Source organism: Paralichthys olivaceus, chromosome 8 (genome assembly GCF_024713975.1).
Source record: "Paralichthys olivaceus isolate ysfri-2021 chromosome 8, ASM2471397v2, whole genome shotgun sequence".
NCBI lineage: Eukaryota > Metazoa > Chordata > Actinopteri > Pleuronectiformes > Paralichthyidae > Paralichthys > Paralichthys olivaceus.
The window spans coordinates 20,870,574-20,893,763 of record NC_091100.1 but is presented as its reverse complement, the minus strand read 5'-3'; the positions used below and the strand labels follow the sequence as shown (position 1 = coordinate 20,893,763).

The following is a 23,190-nucleotide window of genomic DNA, read 5'->3' as shown; positions in this document are numbered from 1 at the left end:
AATGGAGAGAGAGAGAGAGAGAGAGTGAGGGTGGGGGTGCACATTTCAAAATAGCCCTCCATAGCTCAGGCCCCTCCGGCACCGCTCTCTCACTCCCCGACAGTGAGACCACCGGGGCGGGCAGAGACAGCCGCCTCCCCCGCGGGGCCCTGCCAACTTAGTACAGTTGTCATCCCGCGTCCGGAGCTTATGTTGTTTACAGCCGAGCTAATTCGATTAAAAGCGCATAACTGGCGCACCTTTCACTGAGCTGGAGCTGCGAGCTGGGTGTCAGACAGGATTCATAAAGATTTAGTACTAATCAGAGGAGCCTCCGCTCTGTCCGTGGAAACAGCCTGTAAATGAAGGCTGCATTAAGAACTAATTATAATTACTAATGATATTATTAGTATGAATTATTATTATTATTAGTAGTAGTAGTATAACTGATGCTGCCATCATTGTTAACATCATTTCACCTGATGTCACTCATACTATTTTTATTATTACAACCAGTCTGACAGATTTTATGACTGGTCTCTCTCTCTCTCTCTCCCTCTCTCTCCCTCTCTTCTCCCATTCTTACCACTCACCCCAGCCGGTGGAGGCAGATGCCTCCCACATTGTGTCTGGTTCTGTCAGAAGTATCTACCAGGTGAGAGAGTTTTTCTCTCCACAGTCACAAAGTGTTTTCCTTTAGTAGAAACTGTTTCTATTTTACATGGTAGTTAGTGGTTATAGGCTGGTTTTTCAAATGTGAGTAACAGAGGCGATTGACTCCTTTCCTATTCCCAGTAGGAGTTTGATTTTCAGTTTTTTTCCCCAGTGTGCCATGCTGTCACCTGCTGTCTTGCCAAATTAGAGCGTTCACCGCAGTGTCAAGTTTATATCACTGTGGATCGAAGTCAGAGCCGATACAATCCTGTGTCTACAGCAGAGTCATTTGATCCTGGACTGAATGTTGATTGTATCCATTTCCATTGCAGAGAAAAACACATGTTAGTGGGGTTCTGACCAGTGGAAAAGTGGCTTCATGTTGTAGGGTCTCGAAATTATCTTGAGATGTCGCATATTGTGATTTGGTGCTATACCAACAACACTGAATTGAATTCTGCCAATCAAAGGACAACAACAAAATGATTATAATGTAGTTATTCAAGAAAATACTTTATTGCGTGAACATGGATTTGTGCTATAGTTTTTACTGGGCAGTGATTCATTGATGTCTCTCAGCAACAACGTCCAGTGTAATATGCAGGAAATCCTCCTGCTGCTTCCCTTGATTCATAAATAATGTTTTGGATAATGAGGTATTACCTCCAGCGCTTTTAGACATTCGTGGGCACACACTCTGTTTCTTGGATTCAAGGTGAATTTTTCATTAAGGAGACGATTCAGTGCCAGGAGAACAAACCACAAAAACCTTTTCTCAAAAAGACTTTTTTAGAGCTGTAAAAATGACAGAACATTAACACTGAATTATAATTCATGTGGTAGTCATATGAAACTTCAACTTGTTCTAATACTGCTACAGTTTGTCCTCAGGTCCACAGAGTTCACACACAAAGACAAGTTAACTCGTCATAGTTAATACTGCTGAGTGTGTGGACGCATTTAGATGATGTCATACTTAGATCCTGCACTTTAGTGAAAGTACTTTAATCATTTCATGTTTTATTTTGTCTTGTTTTTACTCTTTTCTCACCTGTAACATTTTCTGATTTTGTATCTGCGCTCTTACGATGTGTGATCTACAAATAGCTTTTTTTAACTCTTGTATCCTTGTATCTGTGTTTTTAAAGATGCTATATCCTTAAAGTTTGTTATTATCATTAAAAGTAGCACTGACATAATTTGAAAATTACTGTTACAAGTGAAAGTCCATTAATACAACAATTCACTTGAGTGAACAGTGTCATCTGTAAAATATCCCTCAATAATGCCAATACTCTATTATACTGTATTATTACTATATTGTAATTTTTATTGATGTATTCAAATGTAAAAATGTTTTTAATTTTGCAGTTGGTCAAGTAAATGTTTAAGTCTACTGTGCAAATTCATCCAAAATAATTCATGATTGAACTGGATCATCTTTTTCAGATACATGTTGTGGAGTGTATAGAAAAGCAAGTGTGTCCTGTGGAATGTAGTGGAGTAGTGGTACAGAGCAGTGAAGTAATACAGTACTTGTGTCAAGGTACTTCCACTGCACAGAACTTCTCAGAATGAGCTGGTGCTGAACTGAGACGAAGCGTTTGATGGATGTCGACCTGCCAGCAGCAGCCCTCAGTAGGAAGCGTGGCAGCAGCTGCACAGTTGTTGACACTTTGCCTCAACTTTGAACCAGACAGACTTTCAGCTGCTGCAGAGACGGTCAGCGTGGTCACTGAGAGCTCATCAGCACATCAGCACGCCGCACACGTTTCCTCCTCCTCAAACAAACGTCGCTTTCAGTTTACTGCGGTCCGCCTGCCCTCTGCCCTCACTCTGCTCCAACTGTCTCTTGGCTTTGACCATGGAGGGCAAGTCTGACGTCTGATACACTGCTGACCTCATCCTGCCGCCACGGTGACGCAGCTCCAGGGCCACACCCTCCCACTTCCTGTCCAGCTCTGAGCCCTGGGAGCCCCGTTGGTCTCGGGAACCTCTGCGGTTCTGCCTGGGGTCTTCTGGGTCAGGCTTGGACCCAATTTTATCCAAATCCAAAGCTCGTTTTGGAGCGGCGTGGCTGGAGCGGGACGAAGGTGACTTGGATTTGCGACGTGAGCGAAGAGGAGGCCGTGGTGGAGGAGGAGGAGGAGAAAGAGAGGGAGGGATGGGATTGGAAGATGTTGTTCTTCTGCTCTGCATTTTGAAATCTCCTCCTCCTCTTTCCCTCCCTCTCCATCTGTCCCTGTCTTTACCTGAGGAAAACAAGGCTGCTTTAAACAAAGACGAGTGGGGGAGACAGAAGAAACACTTACCCACCAGCACTGCGAACAATTCTCATGCAAGGAGCACTCAGGGAAAACACAACAACAAAAGCAAAATGTTCTGCTTTTCTGTGCTGCAGTGAGAAACGCTGAGAGACAGAGCGTGAAACTAAAACTAGAACACATCTCCATCTCCTGCAATGTTTTTGTATGTGGGAGAAACAGAGACGAAAATTCACAGCATTGAATTCAGTAAAATATCACACTCCGAGAGCCAAGAGCTGCCTAAAGCCAACTGCTCCAACGCCATACACACATACACACACACACACACACACACACACACACACACACACACACACAATCAAGTCTCCATGACTTCAGAGGACATTATATTGACATTCATTAAACCTAAACTTAACCGAACGTTACCTGAACCTTAATCTTCACCTTTAAATTGTAATGATTTACATTATGAAGACCTGCTTTTCATCCCATAGGTTGGAACTGTGCAAATAGAGTTAGGTCCCTTCAATATGAGCAATACACTCACACACACCCATATATATATATATATAGAGAGAGAGAGAGAGAGAGAGAGAGAGAGAGAGCTGGGAGGCAGCAGGACACTAAGTGGATGTGACAGATATTCCTATGGCACTGGGCTATGACATCATGGGAAAAAGGGGTTTCAGTGGTATTCAGTGTGTGTGTGTGTGTGTGTGTGTATGTGTTGACAAGAGACTTGATACAGACTGCTGCCATCTACTGGTAAAGAGGAGAGACATAGCTTGGTCTGTGATTGCTGGATAGTTTTTTTAATTATTGTGTAACTTCAAACCTGTTGCTGCGTATGTTACCGTCTTCATTATAAGTCTTTGTATCATATAAAAATGTATTCTCATCATCAGTTCAAACTTTCTCAAGGCTAATGACAGTCTATCAGCTTTACTTCAGCAAAAGTAGGCAACTGTTGGACCTAGAAAATCATTCTGATGCTGACACTGACTTGTAATAGGAAACACGCTGCCTCTCTCCATCCCTTATGATCCACAGCCTGATGCTTAAACTGCTGCTGAAGTGTGGATCAGTAATAAAGATTTGTAAGTCAATTTAAACCCTTTCATCTCGGATATTCAGAAAGGAAACTTTTTGAAAGAAAAAAAATTCACTGTGTCTCAGGAAGAAGAGCAGGTCGTCCACTAACCAGAAGACCGGAAGTTCAATCCCAGTCTCCCCCATCCCACGTGCCAACGTGTCCTTAGGCAAGATGCTGACCCCTAAACATCCCCGATGGTTTACACAGTGTGTAAGTGATGTGTGATAGAGAAAGTGCTGCACATAAAGTAGATGCACTGTATGAATGAATAAGTGGCCAAACTGTTCTGTCATCAAGACGAGAAAATTGCCACATAAAAACAGTGCATTTACCATTAACCATACAAAGAGTTTGTTGTGTTTGTTACAGTGATATTACTTCTGTGAATCCTGATAAATATCCTCTGTTCGTCAGTTCAGTCAAAGCAGTGATTGATACGTTTCTGTAAATGAAAGCTGTTCAACACTCTGTGCTCAATGGAATGAATCAATCACCACTTGAGGCCGCTCTTGTTGAGCTATTTAACAGCGTGTTGCTTGAATATTTAATGTTAATTAGCAGATGTTAGCATTCAAACATTCTAATGGAGGAGGCTGATATTAGCATTTTGCTCAAGTAGAACTGAGCTGCTGACAGGAATGTAGACTTGTTTCAATGAACGATAATTAGCTGTTATTGTGGTTGTGCAGCAGATATAGTGAAGAACAGCTTAGAGGTGATGCTACTTCGAATGAAAATGTTCAAAATAAACACAAGAAAAAAGTAAAAGATCATTATAAAAACATCCTAAAAGACTTCATAATGTAATGATTCTTTTTCTAAAAAGGGACAAAAATTGGTGCTAAATAAGAAAAGTTTTTTCCTCAACACCTTTGACAAAACCTGCCGCCTGTATTGCCCACAATGCAACGCAACCACTGACCTTGGAGCAGTGATTGGACGCAGGACAAAGAGTTCTGATAATCTCACTTCTCTCTAACCCCCAGATTTTCTTCATCTCAGATATTCAGAAAGGAACCGTTTTAAAAGGGGCGGCTGTGTCTCAGGAAGAAGAGCGGGTCATCCACAAACCAGAAGATTGGCAGTTCGATCCCATTCTACCCATCCCATGTTCCAAGTGTCCTTAGGCAAGATGCTGACCCCTAGATGACCCCTGATGGTTGTGCCGGCAGTGTGAGTGATGTGTGATGGAGAAAGTGATATTACAAGTTAATTAAAAGGTTATTATTCTATTGGTTAGTTTTCATTTCTGGATATTAAAAAGTCCAGTTTATCGTAGCTCTGCTAAAAGAGAGAAACATTTTTTTGCCTCTTTCCTCTATACCTCTTTTAGCCATTCCCTTTTTTGCTCTCCGCACCAGCAGATGGAGCCATGTGAGATGAGAAGCTCTGTGCTGTTGCACTCAGAGGCAATTATTTTGTTGGCTGGTGGAAACGGGCTTTGGTCCCAACAAGAGCTGCTGAACTGAAGCACAGAGCCAAAACTGTATGTGTGTATAAGAGCTTCTGTTGGTGAGGTTTTCCCATGCAATTACAGCCACCATTAATCAACTCTGCATCGTGGTGCATGGAAACAGAATCACATATAGATTCACTTTGAGGAAAACTCCCCACTTTCTTTATATTTCAGATTTTACCAAATGATCTTGGACCAAATGAATAGAACTCTTAAGTGATCTCCATCTGATACATTTATAATATATTTATAACACAACTTAAGGTCCATTGTCCTCAAAGATAGAGATCTTCTTCCTATTTATACAGACATTATCCCTGCAGGTCTTAAGATAAATGCAAAACAAAATGCTCAAAGAGAAGCTAAAGGGGTTTTGTGTTTGTGTGTGAAACTGAGAGGAGATAAAGTGGAGCAAGGGAAGATATTTTATCTTTCTCTTTTATGTGTGTGTGGTGCAGATATTTTTTCGTTCATTAAATGGGATGGTTAAGTACAATCGCTCACTGCTGTTGTCACATGTCAGTCCCGGGGGAAACAAATACAATAAACACTGGAGAATATTCTAATGAAAACCGTGACAGAATAAGAACATCATGTGACACAAAAAACACACAAACGGGTATGTATGTGTTAAGTGGAAATGAGTGTGTGTGTGTGTGTGAAGAAGAAACAGAACCTAGTTTTGTTTTTGGGCTACCAAAGAACCCACCATGACAAAGCTTGCCTAATAAGGCGTTGAGCAGAGGGGAACCCATGCATAACTAATAGCCCTCTACCCCAAAAAGCCTTTGTACCCTGAAACAAAAGCCCTGTCCTAAACACACACACACATACACACACATACAGAAAAGGGAACAGAGAGAAGAGAGGAATATCAAGTAAGATAAATAGGAGATGGAGTGAAGTGGGCAAAGGTCATAGCAGAAGAAGTAAACTGAAGAATTCATCACACTCTCCTGACTGGACCTGAAAAGCTTTTCAACTTGGGTGGCGGTTGGTTGATTTAAGAAAACGGGGCTAAAAACATTAGATAGTGTCAATAATAGTCATTCCAAGTAGTGGACAAAGTAGTCAAATCATTTCATCAAGTCTATATAGTAAAACAAAGCAAAGGTTATCTGCCAGTTTCATTCATTCTATTCATATTTGATGTACTGATGCAAATTGTGATCACATCTTCTAAACCTTGTTTCAAAAATGTCCTGGCAGAATATTAACATGTAAAATATTAATCATACAATAATGAATCACCACTAATAGTGATTCTTAATGTTGAACCTGACAAGGGAAATAGTGTTTCCATCGACCATTTTAGTTGTTTTAATTTGTGAAAGGGGTGAAAAACTGTGATAAGTGTTGTTAAATGATCTTTAGTTTCTTTCATAAATCACCGGCAAATTATATTTCATCGAATCTGTGACTCGAATGTAACAGTAACACATGACAGGCTGGAACAGTGCTTGAGTAAATGTGTTTGTTAACATTACACCACTGGTTATTAAGATGGTGGAATTTTGTTTTTACATTAACCATCAGATGATGTCGTAAAATACACATTCAGACTGATCCTGGTTCAGACACTTCATGCAGAGTGCGATAACAAATGAAGAAAAGTGTAGAGAGCTGAATAAATCAGGTGAAACAGAGTCTAAGAGGAAGAGGGAGCTCACAAGAGGCTCTATGGAGCGAGTTGAACCTCTTAAACATTTATTTGATCTATTTACAGTACAGTCAACTGAACAGAGGAGAATTGATTTCTACTGTGACACAACTGAAGCAACAGCTTGGCTGCATTGCATTTTAACCATGACTACATCAATACGGTGGTTTCACAAACTTGACTATATACAAAGTTAATACTTTTAACTGAGATTAAAAATGAAAAGGACGTGGGATAAATTCGTGTTTTCTTGAGAATTGCTAAACAGGTTTGGCTTTATTAGTCCAATTTTTTCCAGCTGAAACCCTGCAGTGAGCTAACACCTAAAAACACTGTTAAACTGTGGAGGGACAGAGAAAGAACATGTTGCTGTGTGATAAAGCACAAAGAAGAAAAATTGAAATGAGAAACAGAGAAGAAGACCGCTCATGTACAGTCGCTGCAGAGGATTCTGGATCATTTGATCGCAGGGCGGAAGCTGAATGTTTGCACACTCGCCACAGTCTTTGTTTTCCGCGGGTGACACGAGAAACGCTTGATGCGAGAGAACAGCGGTGGAAACACAGAACGTACTGTCAAAGATGATAAACAACAGCTGGAGCAAATGACTGAGTTCACGATGCTGCGGCGTATGTTTGTATTTATGGGGTCAGGCCTGCCACGTCTGTACGCTGAGAAGCATTTAATAAACTAAAAATAACACACAGTCCGCTTGTTAGAGCAGAGCTGTAGCTTCAGTACCACTTTGGATGTGGGAGAGCTAGTGACTGTAGCATTAAACACACCTTTTTGAAAGACATGTAAAGATGTGTAAAGTCTCGTTATTGTAAATTGGCTAAAGTGCATTGCTAGATTCTGTACAATGAAAGGGGTGTCGGAAGAGGGAGTTTGGCACTGGTCATCGCCAATTTGTCCTGAGCTCTTCCTTGAGCTTACGTCTCCGAAAAAGCAATCCACAGCAAGTCCGCTCAAGAGTTCACACAGATACACACCACACAGGGAAATGACACGTCCAGACCTAATGCATCCATCTTTCCTCTCTGAATGAGCCCCGTCTATTTTAAGGCTGCAGCTGATGTACAGTTGATGCTGGCCTGAAGGTAGTGCATACATCACTCACTAAATCCATTGTTTCACTATATGAACACTCACTTCTCTTATAAGCACTGTATTTGTACATTAGTTACTGTATATTTACACTTTAATCTGAGAGTAGCGTTAGAGTGTAGAAAGTGATGTGTTGAATTGAAAGATGTTCTAGCTGACTAAGAGGAGGGAGGAGATCTGGATGCATTCTGGGCCGTTAGGCCACAGACCAACAAGCAGCTTCAGCCTGACGTCAGTGGGTCTCCAGTCCCGCTCGCAGTCAGGTGAAGACAGAGGTGAAAGTTCAAAAGTTTCACACAGGGGAAGTACCTGAGCTAGGCCGACCGCCCTGTGCTTGCTGTTGGGGTCTGGGTTGGGGTTTGCAGGGGAGGGCTGAGGGAGTGATGTAGTTGAGGCTGGGGCTGTTTATGTCCCCCTCTCCCACGAGAGTCAGATCGGACAGGGTGTCCTCCTCCAGCATCTGGACGGATTCCCCCCTGCTGGACGAGGGGTGGATGGGGGAGACGGTGTCGGGAAACGGTGGAAGTGGTCTGGATTTCCTCCCCCCTCTGTTCTCAGAGCCAAGTGCAGAGTCCAAGCTCTGGGACTGATGGCTCGCACTGAGCAAGTGACTGCCCCCGCCACCTCCTCCCCTCTCATTGCTGTTTGTCTTATTGCCCCGGCGACCGCTGCTAGGGAAGCTGCCGTTGTTGGGGTTACGGGAATTAGGGGTGGAGCAACTGGGCTCAGGGTTGAAGAGAGGAGGTGCAGACTGGTTGGTTGCCACTGGCGACAGGCGCAGAAAGTCTGGAAGCTGCAGGTCGCTTTTGTTTAGCAGGCCTCGCTGGTCGTCTGCTCGGTTGCTCTGAGCTTTGGATATGAGGTCGAAGAACTCTGTAGGTGCACATACACACACACACACACACACACAGATACATAAAAAAGAAAATGCATGTGCACACACACACACACACACTCACAAATGAATAATCACCCAAAGTAACATGTTGAAAACCAGTTTAAAAACATTCATTGTCATCCAGAAAACATGCATCAGAGGGTGTGTATTAATCAGACAAGTCAAAGCTACATTCAGTTTGAGCAGACTGTGCTACATGTAGCTAGCTAGCATTGAAAGCATTTTGTGTTGCTTCTGCAATACTCCAGACAGGCAAAAGTGTTAGTGTGGTCACAGCAACAAAGCTACAGAGAGAGAGAGAGAGAGAGAGAAAGAGGGAGGTTGTTCAGTCTTTACCTTCAGCTTCGTCTATATTAATCTTTTTCTGCTTTCTTTTCTCCGGAGCCTTATGGAGAGACACAGAGTGGTTGGGTAAGGCCAGGCCTCTTGGGTCAGGGCTGTGCCCAGCCTTGCCGTTTTCCCCAAGGGGGTGGGGTGAACCAGCTTTCCCTGTTGGCCTATCCTCCCCCTGGGGGCCACAAGGAGAGCGGAGCGGAGCATTGAAGCCCTGATGAGTCATGGCGGTGCAAGTATGGGCACAAGTGATGACAATACATGGGGACTAATGCTACTGATGGTGGAAATGAAATTTGATTGGGGTGGAGGGCATTCATTTCAATGACAGTGGCTGTTTTTGAGAGGGACAATTACATGAGATCAATTATGACATGAGATCATATTATTATGAAGTATTGTGATTAATAATGATATTCATTCATTGGAAACGATTCTATTTAAACACATGATCAGTTCTAACTAAAAGACAAGTGGGATGTTTCATACAACCACAATGTCAGACAGTGTGTACTCAGCAGCACCAACATGTAGACAAAGATCATACACCACAGCACCAGAGGACCAACTATCCACAACTAAAAGCAACACTACTGCCCCGAAGAGTTTTTTTTTAAATATCTAGAAACAACCAATAAATGACCATTTCAGATAGTCAACAGGTAAACCCTAAATAACAATAAGAAAACCCAGAGAGCTGCCACCACCAACTACATCCCCGGAAAGAGATTCTAGAGTTATGAGACCCAATATCCTCTCTGTGAAGCTGGATTGGTTCCGCCTGGCCAGTGTGTGTGTTATGGAAGAAAGGGAACCAGCAAACCAAGAGAGCAAAGTTGATGATGCATTCGGCCACAGGCAGACCACAATAACGCAACATTAGAAACCTGGAGAGTGTAACAAGGCTCTTGGTTCCACAGTGACAGTGCACATAAAAACAGTCACAGCCGGATCGCTGCCAGAGACACACATCGTAAACCTGAGCACGCTTTTAACACGTTGCAAACAGACATGGGTGATTAAAGATGGCAACAGAGAGACACTTAGTAGCGTGACATGGTCAACCAGGAAGTAGAGACATTGGGTGGGTTATGGAACATTCCAGAGCAAGAAGAAGATAAGAACTAAAAAGGTGGGAAAGATCTTACAGTTGTAGATTGGTTTCTGCTCGTAGATGCCGGGATGTGACTCTTAGAGGGAGCTCCTTTCTGTTTGTCTGCTGAGTGAGGGACAGAGGGCATATTTCGAGAATCCAATACAGAGTATATACAATAATAACAATGATACACAGTAAAACAAATACAGAAACTATGTTCAATATGTTGACAATGAGACACCAGACAACATTTGTTACCTTTTCCAGGAGCATGTTCCGCTATATCTAACACCACTCGCAGCCCGTCCAGGTTGGAAATAGGAAGCCCTAGATCTAAAGGTTCTGACTCCCCACTCTGCATCACACACGCACACACGCACACACACACACACAAAGATTTTCAGGTCATCACATCCCCTTTCTGTGTATTTCTTTCTGTCTGTCAACAGGCAGCCATGATCAGGAGTGACTTACAATGCGAGCTACTAAGTCAGAGAGGTGCAGGCCGTATTTGGCGACCACAGGCCTGAGGACTTCAGTCACCGGCTTGGTGGGTTTAGCTTTTAGGCCCACAGACCTGTTAATAGGGACTAAGTCGAGTCTGGAGAAGAAGAGAATAGATTTAGTGCTTTTCTGTAGTTCTCTGTGGTTGTAACATTGATGGCCACTGAAACAGATCTAGACAGCATTCACAACTGTTTAAGACTGTAGGTCACTGTACCTGAAAAGAGTGCGTTTTTCTAGTCGAAGGTCCCGTGAGCACAATGTCATACAGTCTTGGTCCAAAACAAGTGGCTGCAAGAAAAGAGAAACGAGACAATGTCTTCTTGAAGTGTGTCCACCTTAATGCACAACCTCAAAGTTTGAAATCATTGACTCCCAGCATCATGCTCCCACACTCCTTTTGAGTTACATGGAACGGAAGAAGACCAAAACCGCTTCTCTCTGGTCCCCTGATACGATGTGAAATGCATCTTTCTGGGTAGCTGTAATCATCATTTATAAGTCATAAATCAATTATAAAGTTGATATTTTGTGGTTTCATTGTGTAATTGTCCTTGTGCAATCAGAGAATTAGAATTATTTTTGGTATTTATACTTCTTAACCGTATAGAGGATTTTATATTTTGAACTACAGAAGAACTGCAGAGTTGGATGATAATTCACATTGATGTTTCCCTCATAACTCAAATAACTTTAATGATTACTGATGCTTTATAATCAAAATACAAACATTTTTTAGAAATTAAGCAAAATAATCCAATTAGTTATTTTTCAGTTTTTTTGATTTGTACATGCAATTTATTGAAGTTTGGGATACCTTCTCCCCTCCAACCAGGAAGAGGTCTATAGCTGCCAAGTTGATGCAGAGCTTCTCACAGAGGCCCAGCAGCAGGTCCCTGATGGACACTCCGGCCCTCAGCGGCACAGAGCAACATGAGCCGTCCGGCAAGCTTATGTTACATTGCCTCAAGGGGGCGCTGCCCCCTCCTCGCTCTGTTGACAGCGATACTGCACCACGGGAAGCATCACCCTGGATGATAGAGACAGAGACGAGGAGGGGGAGAGGAGGGAAGATAGGGAGGCAGGAATGGAAGAAGCAGCAGAGGAAAAACAGTAAGACTGACAATTTCTTTTCTCAGATCTACTATTCATGGTTACTTTTAAAGTAAATCAGTTAAAGAGGGGAAGAGGGTGAAGATAAAGTTGATGTGAATGTTTAAGCATCTAAACTGATTATCACTTTCCAGACTGACCTCATTCCTCCCAGACCCTGAAGTCCCCAGCTCCAGACTGGCTCCTGACGACAGTGAACCCTGCGATTCACGCCGACCATTACTGCCGGAGAAATCTGAAAGACAATACAGAACACACATCATAGTATTATCCAGAGGAATAATTCCAAACCTCTGTATGGAACAAACAAGACGGATCTCTGTTAACATGTTTTTGTTTACATTGCATTTCAACATCTTTTCCAATAAAATCAACTAAATGAAACTGATTGGGTTACGGGAATATCGCAGCTACAGTATATGATGAATCATGTGATCTGTGCTACTGAACAAGCAAACAATTCTGCCATTGTTCTCTCATAGGAACTTTTTGTTTACAATAAAACACTTCAACAGAGGGAGCTCAGCATGAAAAAAAACTACTGACTGTAGTTGAAGTCAGCCAGATCTCGCTTCTTGGGGCCTTTGCCGAAGCTCCTGTTGCGGGACCATGAGAAGAACATGCCTTTCCTCCGGTCTCCAGAGTCATCTCTGCTGTCCTCATTTAACGATCGACCAGATTTACTCTTTTTGTCCTCCTGTAACACAAAAACAAAATGTCAGAAGGTTGAGGTAGAGGTCAAGGCAGGCACATATGATGGATGTAAGACGATTAGTCTACATGTACACTGTCAATCCTGAAATAGGAATTGTTAGGAAACACAGTCATCCATGTGTGTTGTGTTACCTTCTTGGGTGTAGAGAGGTTGGAGCGGTCGGAGCCTGTGGTGCTGTGTTTGGAGGTGGGGCTGCTGGGGATGTGGTATGGGTCTGGCAGAGGCCTGCCCTCCACCTCCGCCAGCATACACTCCTGGTAGAGCAGAGACTTGAGGAACCGTGTGTAGCTGTCAAACTTCATCAGGTTGAAGATCTAAAGAAAAGGAAGGAAAGAATTAATCAGTGGAATGTCCAGAAGCAAAGAAAAAAGGGAAGTATGGGTTAACACAAGAAAGCAAAAGGGATTGAAGGCAGATAGAGAGGATGGAAAAGCAAGCAAACTCAAAACATTTCAAGAGGGAAGGACAAAGAACAGATAAAAGGGGAAAGGGACTAAAAAATGAAGGGAGAGAAGAGGAAAGACTGAAAAAACAGATGACAACACAATGCTTACAGATGTTGAAAACACATGGGAGGAAGTACAAGTCTAAATCATTTAAAATGGAGAAGTCATCTAAACCTGTTAATATTTTAAAATAACTACAAACCTACTGATAAAATTGGTGCCCTCAAATTTGATGTTCATCCAGAAGAAGGTGCTAAAGGTCAAGAGCATTGGGTACATCAAATGTGCCTGTCCTCTGGGGACCATGTTTTATGTACATTGAATTGCAATCTACCTGTTAGATTTGTACATTTCCTGAAGTGACATCGGGTGTATGTATGCCATATATGAGGCATGCATACATAAGGTCGTGGCCGTAGGTACGTCTGCACGTTAAATAACTTCTGTGTTTAATGTAGATATGTATGTGTCACTTTTTAATTCAATCACTCTCAAGAACAAGAGGACTGGGAAACAATATGTAGTGAGGCCGACACTAAATCAATGAATACTCTTCACTTCACTGGGTTTGGCAGTGCAGTAAGATACAACTCAATTTAATGATTTACATTAGGGAGCTAACCCTGAGTCACCATAATATGAGTAATGAGTGACTGTAACTTAGCCATTAGCCGCAACACACAGTCTTATAAAATCATTAATATCAGAGCTCAGAATTTCATTGTTTAAACTTGAACTTGGATAATGGTAATATATGAGATAATCAGTGAGATGTGGGAGGGGTCTCCCTCCTCCCATATACATGTTAAGATTCATGGTCTGTGCCTCACTTCACTCCAGAGTCCTGGACTGCCTGAGATCTGAAGAAAATTCTGATAAGAGGCCCTCCTACCTGACTCATGAGCCATGTAAACCATTTGCCATAACACCACACAGTCACACCTGACACCCCCATGCTCACACTACAATCCTCCCTCCTGTAAAACTGTTTGCTCCATCTGTTGATCTAAGAATAAAAAAGAACTGTGCTGAACAGAACAAGGTACAAACAAACAGTATTTACTGAACAAAATACTTTCTAATTAATCTTAAGATGAGTGAATATGAGCATGAAATTGAAGACAACAAAATATAGACAACAATAATTACACTGAGCTTTGGCTCTGCTGCCTGGTTATTAATACAGGCTGATGATCCAGCTCTTGTAATTTTAAACAGGCTCCTTTAGATTCTCTCTTATACATTATCAAATATGAAACACTATTTAGATTATGGCTTGGCTGAACACTTGATGGTTATTATTTACTGAGAGATGTACATCTCTGTTGCCCAGTAAACCAATAAACACAATGAATTCCCTATAGTCAATGTGTGTGTATGTGTATTTATGTGTTTTTATTCGTGTGTGTTTAATTCCACATACAGTGCATGTCTAACCATTGATCTTCAATCCAGGGATATCTTGAAAAATGTCCTCTATGGCATGTGTGTGTGTGTGTGTGTGTGAGAGTGTGTGTTTGATGTGTAAAAATATAGAGGGTGACTGTGCAGATATCTCTCCAACCTTGTGACTCTTATCAGAGTTTGAACATCTGAGCTCAGCTGTTGAAATCAATGGAGCTTTTCAGCAAGTCACCCCCCCCCCCTCCACAACATGCACATCTAAGAAGCCATTCACGTCCATGATGCCAGACAGCAGGCCAGGAAGAATAGTTGAACTTATGTTTTACGAACACATTTTTTTCAAAAGGGGTCTGTTTTGATCCAGATTAATCTAATATAATAATAAATCAGCCCTTCAGGGAAAGCCTCTTCTCACTTCTGACTAGCAAGGAAGGTTAAAGGTCAGTGCCATCTTAGTGAAGCTTCCTGAGCAGAAGCTTCCTGTTTTACATAAGTGGATACTGGTGACCTTGAGTATGGTGTTGGTGTGAGCATTTGTTGTGAGCGCTTACTTGCAGCTGCTGCTCCTTGAACATGTCAGGTCGGGGAGCATTGAGAATGTCATCAGCGAGCTGAGCTTGACTGTCGATGTTGACCGGCGTAGTGGCTTTACTGGACAGGAAGCTGTTGTAGATCTCCCTGGCACGCTGGGAGAGCTGGAGAGGGTGGGAGGGTCAGGGAAAATGGGGAGTGGAGGGTGAAGGAGAGGTTGTGTGTAAAAAAAAGGTGATGAGACAGAGAAAAAGATAATATGGGGAATGAAGAGAACTGATAAACGGCTCACAGATGAATCTAATTACAGACATTTTAAGACGTGTTCACAATGACATCAAAATCTTTGGAGTGTTCAGGTGAGGGGTTGTGCAGCAGGCAGGACGTAATGTATTAATTCTGATGCAGAGATCATGTGGTTTTGTTTACAGCACATCAACACTGGCGTAGGCCCTCATCACCAACACCACTCTCTCTCTCGACATCATCGTCTTCATATGTATGGTGCAACTTTTTCATCCTGAGATATTTGTTTTTTTCTGTCTGTTAAAAATGTCATTGCCCACTGGCTCACTGTGAATCCTAGGGGACTGGCCAGAGAAATTGCCAGGAGCTTCTCCAAAGTTCAGCACGTGTCTGAAAGCAGATTATTTAAAGAGAAGTGTACATAGATATGCATGTTGTGATCAAACCATGTCTGTTACCTGCTTCTTGTCATTCTCAGGGACGTGGCTGAAGAACTCACACGCCTGCCAAAACAGGATGTTCTCCTCACTGAACTCTTTCTTTAGGAATTCCTGTAGTACAAGAATTAAATAAGACATGCTTAACAATGACAAAATAAATCATACAAAAATGCAGTAAGGTCAAGTTTTACAATTTTCACTATTATAAATCTCTTCTAATCCAGTCGGTAGTTAGGTCCGCTGGTACAACCTCACCAACCAAGCAATTTTATTTTGTTTTACATTTTGAAAAAACAATTGCCTTAAGATTTCTTTTACTATCACAGATTCAGCTGTAGCTTTTAATCCACCTCAACAGAAAATATTAGATAAGAGATTACTTTCTAATGTATAAGGCTTTTAATCACATTTCATTACAATGCTGTGAGGTTTGTTTCTGTCATTTGACCAATTCTGCAAAACGCTTCACAAAACCCCTCACACAAGCAAACCTGATTTTACTTTCAACTCTATAAAATAAGTTGAAAATTATGTCAGTGGGCATGTGCTGGCCAACATCAGTCATGCGCTGTCATCGTACCGAAAAGTAGCGAACTCCCACAGGATCTTGCAGCAGCCTCTCGAAGCAGACAGCCCAGCTGGCCACTCTCCTCTCCGTGTGGCGCCGGTGGCTCTGGACACTGGGCAGGCTGGCATTACTGTTCAGACTGTTGTCGCTGCTGCAGCCCTGCAGCTCCACGCTGTTCAGTTCTGTTCAGCACAAACACACACAATTAAACAGGCGCACAGTGGTAGGTCAGCCTAACCAAGGCTCGAAATCTTCAATTAATATATATAGAAAATGTCCAAAAAGAATTTCACAATGTCTAAGAAGTTCTCTCAGCTTTCTTGCTGTTTACTGTTTCTCTGTCTAAAGAGGTTCTACTTGAAAGCAGCACTTTCAGGAACTCATTAGGCCTGAGCAGCAAAATCTCAGTTGATCCCTTCAATACCACAGTTTCCCATTAATTACCTACTGTGGTGGCCACCACAATATTTCAATGATTGTCTTATCAACATAAGAGATCTCTAACTTGATGTCTTTCTCTGTTGGTGCGTTTTAAAGCTGTGTCTACTTCTGCTATCACTTATTAGTGCAACTTAGTATCCTAAGTAGGTGAGGAACATAGGATCTGGGTGCCTGTCAATTTGGGGGTCAATTAGTGAAATGGGATTCAAGCCCCAATCCCCCAGGAGAAAATCCTGTGCTTGACTGATTTATCCCCCACAATATATGTATAATATGCATATGGACATTGTCATCCTTAATACTATCTCACCTGACTGTCTAAAACCTCTTTGAAAATGAAAACTCAGAAATCCTTTGCCAGTTAAAAAAGCACAATCAGGACTTTTTTGGTCTGCAGCGATTAAAAATGTGCCTTGAGGGGAAACCTGTATGTAGAAAAATGAGCCAGGGAATGTTGAGCTCTCAATGCCTATTTCTACAGAAATCTGCATTCAGGGATTCTGTAGTTTCTAATTGTGTTTTTTTCTTTTTAATATTCCGTTTAACAACTTTTGTGTGTGGATGCTCAGTTGCCCTGATTATAATACCAACTCATCTAACAATCAATTACTGTGCCCACCACTGGACACTCACTACGTCTATGTTCCTGATGTGTAGACAGAGGGGCAGAAAGACAGAGGCACAAAGAAAAGCTGAGAGTAACCAGAGTGAAGGCGCTTCAGGCCGGCTGAACTAAATTTGGGCTTCTAAATTGAGATAAAATAAATACAAGAACAGCCAGAGGGAAGGCATCACCGATCAGGTGCCTGAAACTACGCAAATCATCTAACTGAACTGAGAGAGCAGTATCCTGTCCACAGCCCAAGGCCTGTGTGATTTAAAACTTGGAAACTTGGCTATCCATGGATAATTACAGTGTGATTTCCGCTTTTACAATTTTTTTTCTTGAGCTAATGTTTTCAATGACAGTTTTCACAATGAATTAATTTTTCAACACTTTTTTCAAAACTGCTTGGCTCCTTCACCCTCAATCAGTATTTAACAGTTAACAACTCCTCAGACTTCAGACATTGAGGTAGAGTCCTCTGAACCACGTATCCTGTTCAGTGTCACAGGGAGTCTATCACAATGCACACCCTGCACAGAGCACCTGTCTATCACAGAGAAGGACTACAATACAACAATAGGACTCATTATACAGTCATACCAGGCTGATAACAAGAACAAAGCTTCAGGCATCATTCCAGGTACTTGTGTTGTTTGGCGATCCTGTTTTTGCGTCACTAATGCTTACAGTCAGTATAGTTTAAATGAAATGAAATGCAGTTTAAGACTTTTACAACAAGCGAACCCAGGTTGTATCTTTTCAAATGTCACTTCGGCTGTCATGATTTGTAGGCACACTATACATTGTAGTATCTCAATATGACTGCATTATTTTAGACCTCCTCCATGTTTTAAGTGCAACACAAGTGTATAGAAAATGAGTTTATATATGACAAGATTTTTTAAACTCTTTATCAATAATTGCTTTTAAACTCTTAATCAATAATAACAGAGGATTTCATCTAAAATGTTAAATTCCAATACTTTCTGCATTATTTCTTCACTCATGAATATATAATGTCAGAGAGAATTAAAGGCTCAGTGTGTAGGAATTAGAGGGATCTTTTGGCATATCTTAATAAGCGTATAATTACCTGAAAGTAGGTTTCATTTCATTTTTGTTACCTTAGAATTTAACTACATTGAGTGTGGGTGATGAAGCCCATCATGTTGCACTGCCATGCTTCTACAGTGGCCCACAATAGTCAAACCAAGCACTGGCTGAAGAGAGGCCAGAGTAGGTTCTCCACCTTCCTACATGCTTGTAAAGTGAGGCTGAGGGGAGTTGGTTGCCATATGCAACGTCACTACTATAGATGCCACTAAACCCAAAACACACTGACCTAAAAGATGTCAAACAAAGTTTTTGAAGGTTTTAAGTATGATTACTTATTTATATAGATAGACAACTGCATTTCATAGATAACAGAGATTGTGCTTTTTGTGGAAAGCATCCTGTCTTTTAATGTGGTCACTTGTGATGTGAGTTGGGTGTTAAGTATAGAGTGAAACTGTCAAGAGTGGTTAATGTGGCAAGGCACATCACTGGGAAAATACTAAATGTCAGGTATACACTGAATACCATAGGAAAGTTCTTGACATAACTAGTCATCTGTTCCATCCTTGCAAACACAATTTAAAATGCTTCCCCAAGGAAGGTGTTTTTAAAATCCAGGAGCCTTATTGTCCAATTTATGGACATTAAGTTTAACCTAAACTTTCTCATCAATTTTGTGCATTTTGAACAAGCCTTTGGATATCGGGTGCCAATCTACCAGGTGAGCTGAGCACCCTGGTTTTGACCCATCCCTTTGCTGCATGTCTTCCCCACTCTTTCTCCTCATTTAATGCTTACACTGTCCAAAAATGAGGGCAACAATGCCCAAAAATATCATTTAAAATGGCTAAGTGTTCCTGCAATGCTAAAGAAATCAGCCATTTCAAGAGAGATTTTTCAGTGAAAATGCTTAACAGAACTTAACAGTGACAAAGTGAGAAAAGTTACTTTGCCATAATGACATGCCATAGAAAATAATGATTTCACTATTTTAGAAATATAAGAATTTAGTCACAGCACTGGCTCCTTCCTCTTTTTTGCTTAGCAACACTTTAAAGAATTAAAGCAGCTAAACTATAGCTAACCCAATATTCAGTATCAATATGTTAACTGCTCCTCTGAGCCTAAAAGTTACTTACTTTACTGAAAAAACAAGTAGGCTATCTTATACTCCAGCTGACACCTCACCTGGGTAGAGCTGGTACGAGCCTGTGTGGTGCCAGCGAGGCAGGTAGCGAATCCTGAGGGGTATCCAAGCCCCTCCATCCATACTCAGCCGAGCAGGGCCCCACGCAACCTCAAACCAACCAGGCTGAACACATAGTCCAAGACTGAGCATGCACACACACACTCATGACTGACAGCAACACAGGGAGGAAGAAAGGGAATTGGAAAAAAGAAGGAGGTTGAAGGTGAGCAGAGAGAGAGAGAGAGAGAGAGAGGCTATTGGTGAGGACCAACCTGGCTGACAACCTGAGAGACTACAGAGAGACTCAGGTCACAATATGCACACACACACGCAGGCAGGCAGGTAAGTGATACGAGCACACACAGGCCTCAAGATGATGAATAATTCAGAGTCGAGGGAGGAGGAACTAAAAACACCAGAGCACACACACGTGTACATGAGCATGCAAACATACACACACACACACACACACGCACGCACACACACTGCAGTATTGATGAGAATCTTTTTAAAGAAAGGCCACAACTGAGACTAATGAGGCCCACAGCCCTCATACAGCTACAAACACAAATACATACAGAGACAAGTAATGCAAAGAACAAGGAATAATATTTAATAACTGTTGTGTCAACTTTTACTTCAGATCAAAATAAATCCAAATTTATTTTAAGACTTATTACTTTAGTACAAACTACAGTTGGCCAAATCCCTGAAGTTATATCTGGGAAAACAGAGAGGAAGTTCAGAAAATGTTAATTAAATTTAGAATAAGGGAAATTATGTTTGATACATTATTTTCAGAAATAATTTTCCACATTTTTCTCTTAGCAAAGAGGTTACTTTTTCATTAGCAGGATTACGCCGAAACTACTGTACCGATAGTTTTGAAACAAGGTGGAATGGTGACATATTGAACCCATTCACTTTTGCAACGGATTAGATTGACAGGGTGGATCCGGATTTCAATTTTTCATTGTGAGATTTGGCACTTTTTTACATTCCTCTCGAATCAGACATACTTGGAGGACATCTTGTCTTCAGAAGTTGTACAAGTGTACACAGATACTAAACTTGCTTGTGTTTCTTCAAAACATCTCACCTCTCATGCAAGAGGGTTCTTCAGTTCTAACTGACTAAAGGCAGGTTTCAGGTATTTAACCTCTGTGGTTCTGTACCCATAACATACCGATGAGTGTGTGCAATTTCTAGTTCTAATTCCTTACTTGATGTGTGTTTTTTTTTGTTTTTGTTTTTTTACAAAAAACTGTGGGTACGTAATCAAGTCTGTGAAAATGTAAAATTTATTTGATTACTTTTACAAATGTCGAAAAAACATGTATAGAATATAACACATCATTTTAAGTTGTAATAAGGGTATGGTGTTGTCACAGGTAAACCCAAGACATTCTATTTGTCTGAGATGTTCAAATAATCAGTGATTAATAGCAGCATTGTGAATCAGATACAAGACTTGTCTTGTAAACAAAGTTGTGTTTCCTATAAAAAAAAACACAGAGCTAAGTCAGAGATAGATAAAAGGTTCTTTTTAGCTCGATATGTTCAATTTTCTCAGCTTCTTTGTCAGTTGATCAGTATCAAACAGGGAAGAAAGGACTTCATTATAGCTCCAACAATGTAAGGAAAAGGAAAGTGGAGTCTCGTGTTGTTCAGGCGATACAGACAGTGTCAGCGCAGAGGTCTGCTTCTCACAAAATAATCATTAATCTCTACTAGGGTTATTTGAATGACTACAGGACTCAATAGTTTAAGAAGGGTTGAATTTGTACTTTAAGTTCACTTTCACTTCAGTATTTTAAGACAAATTCTTTGGAAACAGAGGTTTTCATGATACATTTGCATGACACTTAATAATTCTAGATAACTTTGTATAAATCACAACTGTCCCTTAACTTATCAGATTACAGTTAGATAACTAAAACCTGGAACAGAGTTTGAAGTGTGTGTCTCTTTTTTTAAGCAACTTTCTCACAGAACTGTTTGGTTATCTCTGAAGAATTATTTTACTTACAAAGGAAACATTCACCAGTTATCTTTGGCTGAGTTAATGAGTATCTGCACTCCCGATGTGCTGCAAGTGTGAACAACCACTTTCCCAGTTTTACTCACTGTTATCTCCAAATTATGCAACAATAAAAAAGCGAATTTGATTATAAAAATAAACAATAATGAAAATATTTTTGCAAAAAAAAAAGCTATGATGTTGCCTGGCTCATCAGTAAATAAAAACTTTAAACCTGCTTTCAAACAAGCACTCCCAGTCTGTTGCTTTGGATTTTTTTTTAAACTTTTCCTGCCAGCTATCGAGTAAAATGTTTGAGTGAGCCCATCTAAAAATACAGCAGGAATATGTCCAGTGAGCAAGTGGGTGTGGTGATGATGTTTCTAACACTCAACGGACGCGAAACTAAAAGAATACAACTATCTCAGGATGAAAAAGAGGTTTCATCTTGGAAAGACAGCCAAATTCGAGAGCTTTTGGAGATACAGGCCAAGGTCAATGTGTTGTAAGTAAAATGCAGCAGAATTTATGCATCCTGCAGGCTCTACAGGCGCCACACCTCGGCTGATTGATATGGAAATGTTCCAGTTGTGAACGGGTCTGACTCTATTTCTTTTTGCATCCTTAAAATGTGAAAGGGGAAGTCAGGAAAATGTCCGGACGCAGTCTTCAAGAGTTCATGTCTGAAACCAGCATAAATGAGTTGCTTGCTGCAGGTTACATGCTGTAACCAGCACTTTACAGTTTGAACATATGGAAGGACACATTTTCACTCATCTCTGTTACCATGCTTTCTACATCACATGCACATACAGCTCATGGGGAAGGAGATCCAACTTTTCACTTACCCCAATGACCACACATTCTCTCCTCCAGAGACACGTGGTGTGAACAAAGGCCGCAAACACTTGGACATGAGCTGACTGAAGCCATGGTGTCTCCTCTTTAATCTCGTTTCTCACCTCTCCATAGTAAATTGTGTCTTTCATGTGCATTTGTGAGGTGTTAAAGCACCATTAGCAGTCTCCTAAATCTGGGAGCTTTTGTTATCACTGACACGTGCTAATTGCACAACAGACACAACAGTGTACTTCAGGTCTAATACAACAGACCACTATGACGGAATTCATCCATGTAAAAACACAGTGTCTGAATGGATGGATGATGGTTACAACCATGAAAAAAAACATCTCCCTCCACACCATTGTACTGAAGAGTGTGTCCAACAACTTCTGTGATTTTCTGAGTCGACCAGCACTTCACACTGAGATGTACGGCAGCTGTGTGGAGGATTTCAACTTCTTTTCAGTCACTTTTTATGTGCACATCACCACAATTGTCTTTAGGAACTGCAGAAAAGCCTCCAC

General features: G+C 41.3%; 1 protein-coding gene across 8 annotated transcripts in view; it reads right to left on the bottom strand.

The window, feature by feature from the left end:
• Positions 1-7,126: 7,126 nt before the first annotated feature.
• The window catches only part of rgs12b (regulator of G protein signaling 12b), a 44,373-nt gene continuing 28,309 nt past the window's right edge, over positions 7,127-23,190 (bottom strand). For 3 of the 8 annotated variants that reach the window (XM_069529875.1, XM_069529876.1, XM_069529877.1), the window contains exons 7-19: positions 16,523-16,692; positions 15,961-16,053; positions 15,277-15,420; positions 13,007-13,189; positions 12,707-12,857; positions 12,301-12,395; positions 11,865-12,077; positions 11,265-11,338; positions 11,018-11,144; positions 10,802-10,898; positions 10,596-10,666; positions 9,451-9,622; positions 7,127-9,089 (exon numbers count right to left, since the gene is read on the bottom strand). In XM_069529875.1, coding sequence (XP_069385976.1) covers positions 8,509-9,089; positions 9,451-9,622; positions 10,596-10,666; positions 10,802-10,898; positions 11,018-11,144; positions 11,265-11,338; positions 11,865-12,077; positions 12,301-12,395; positions 12,707-12,857; positions 13,007-13,189; positions 15,277-15,420; positions 15,961-16,053; positions 16,523-16,692 — 2,171 coding nt within the window. In that variant the 3' untranslated portion in view covers positions 7,127-8,508. The remainder of the gene's footprint in view (positions 9,090-9,450; positions 9,623-10,595; positions 10,667-10,801; positions 10,899-11,017; positions 11,145-11,264; positions 11,339-11,864; positions 12,078-12,300; positions 12,396-12,706; positions 12,858-13,006; positions 13,190-15,276; positions 15,421-15,960; positions 16,054-16,522; positions 16,693-23,190) is intronic. The other 5 variants (XM_020084298.2, XM_020084297.2, XM_069529879.1 and 2 more) reach the window with 5 other exon arrangements.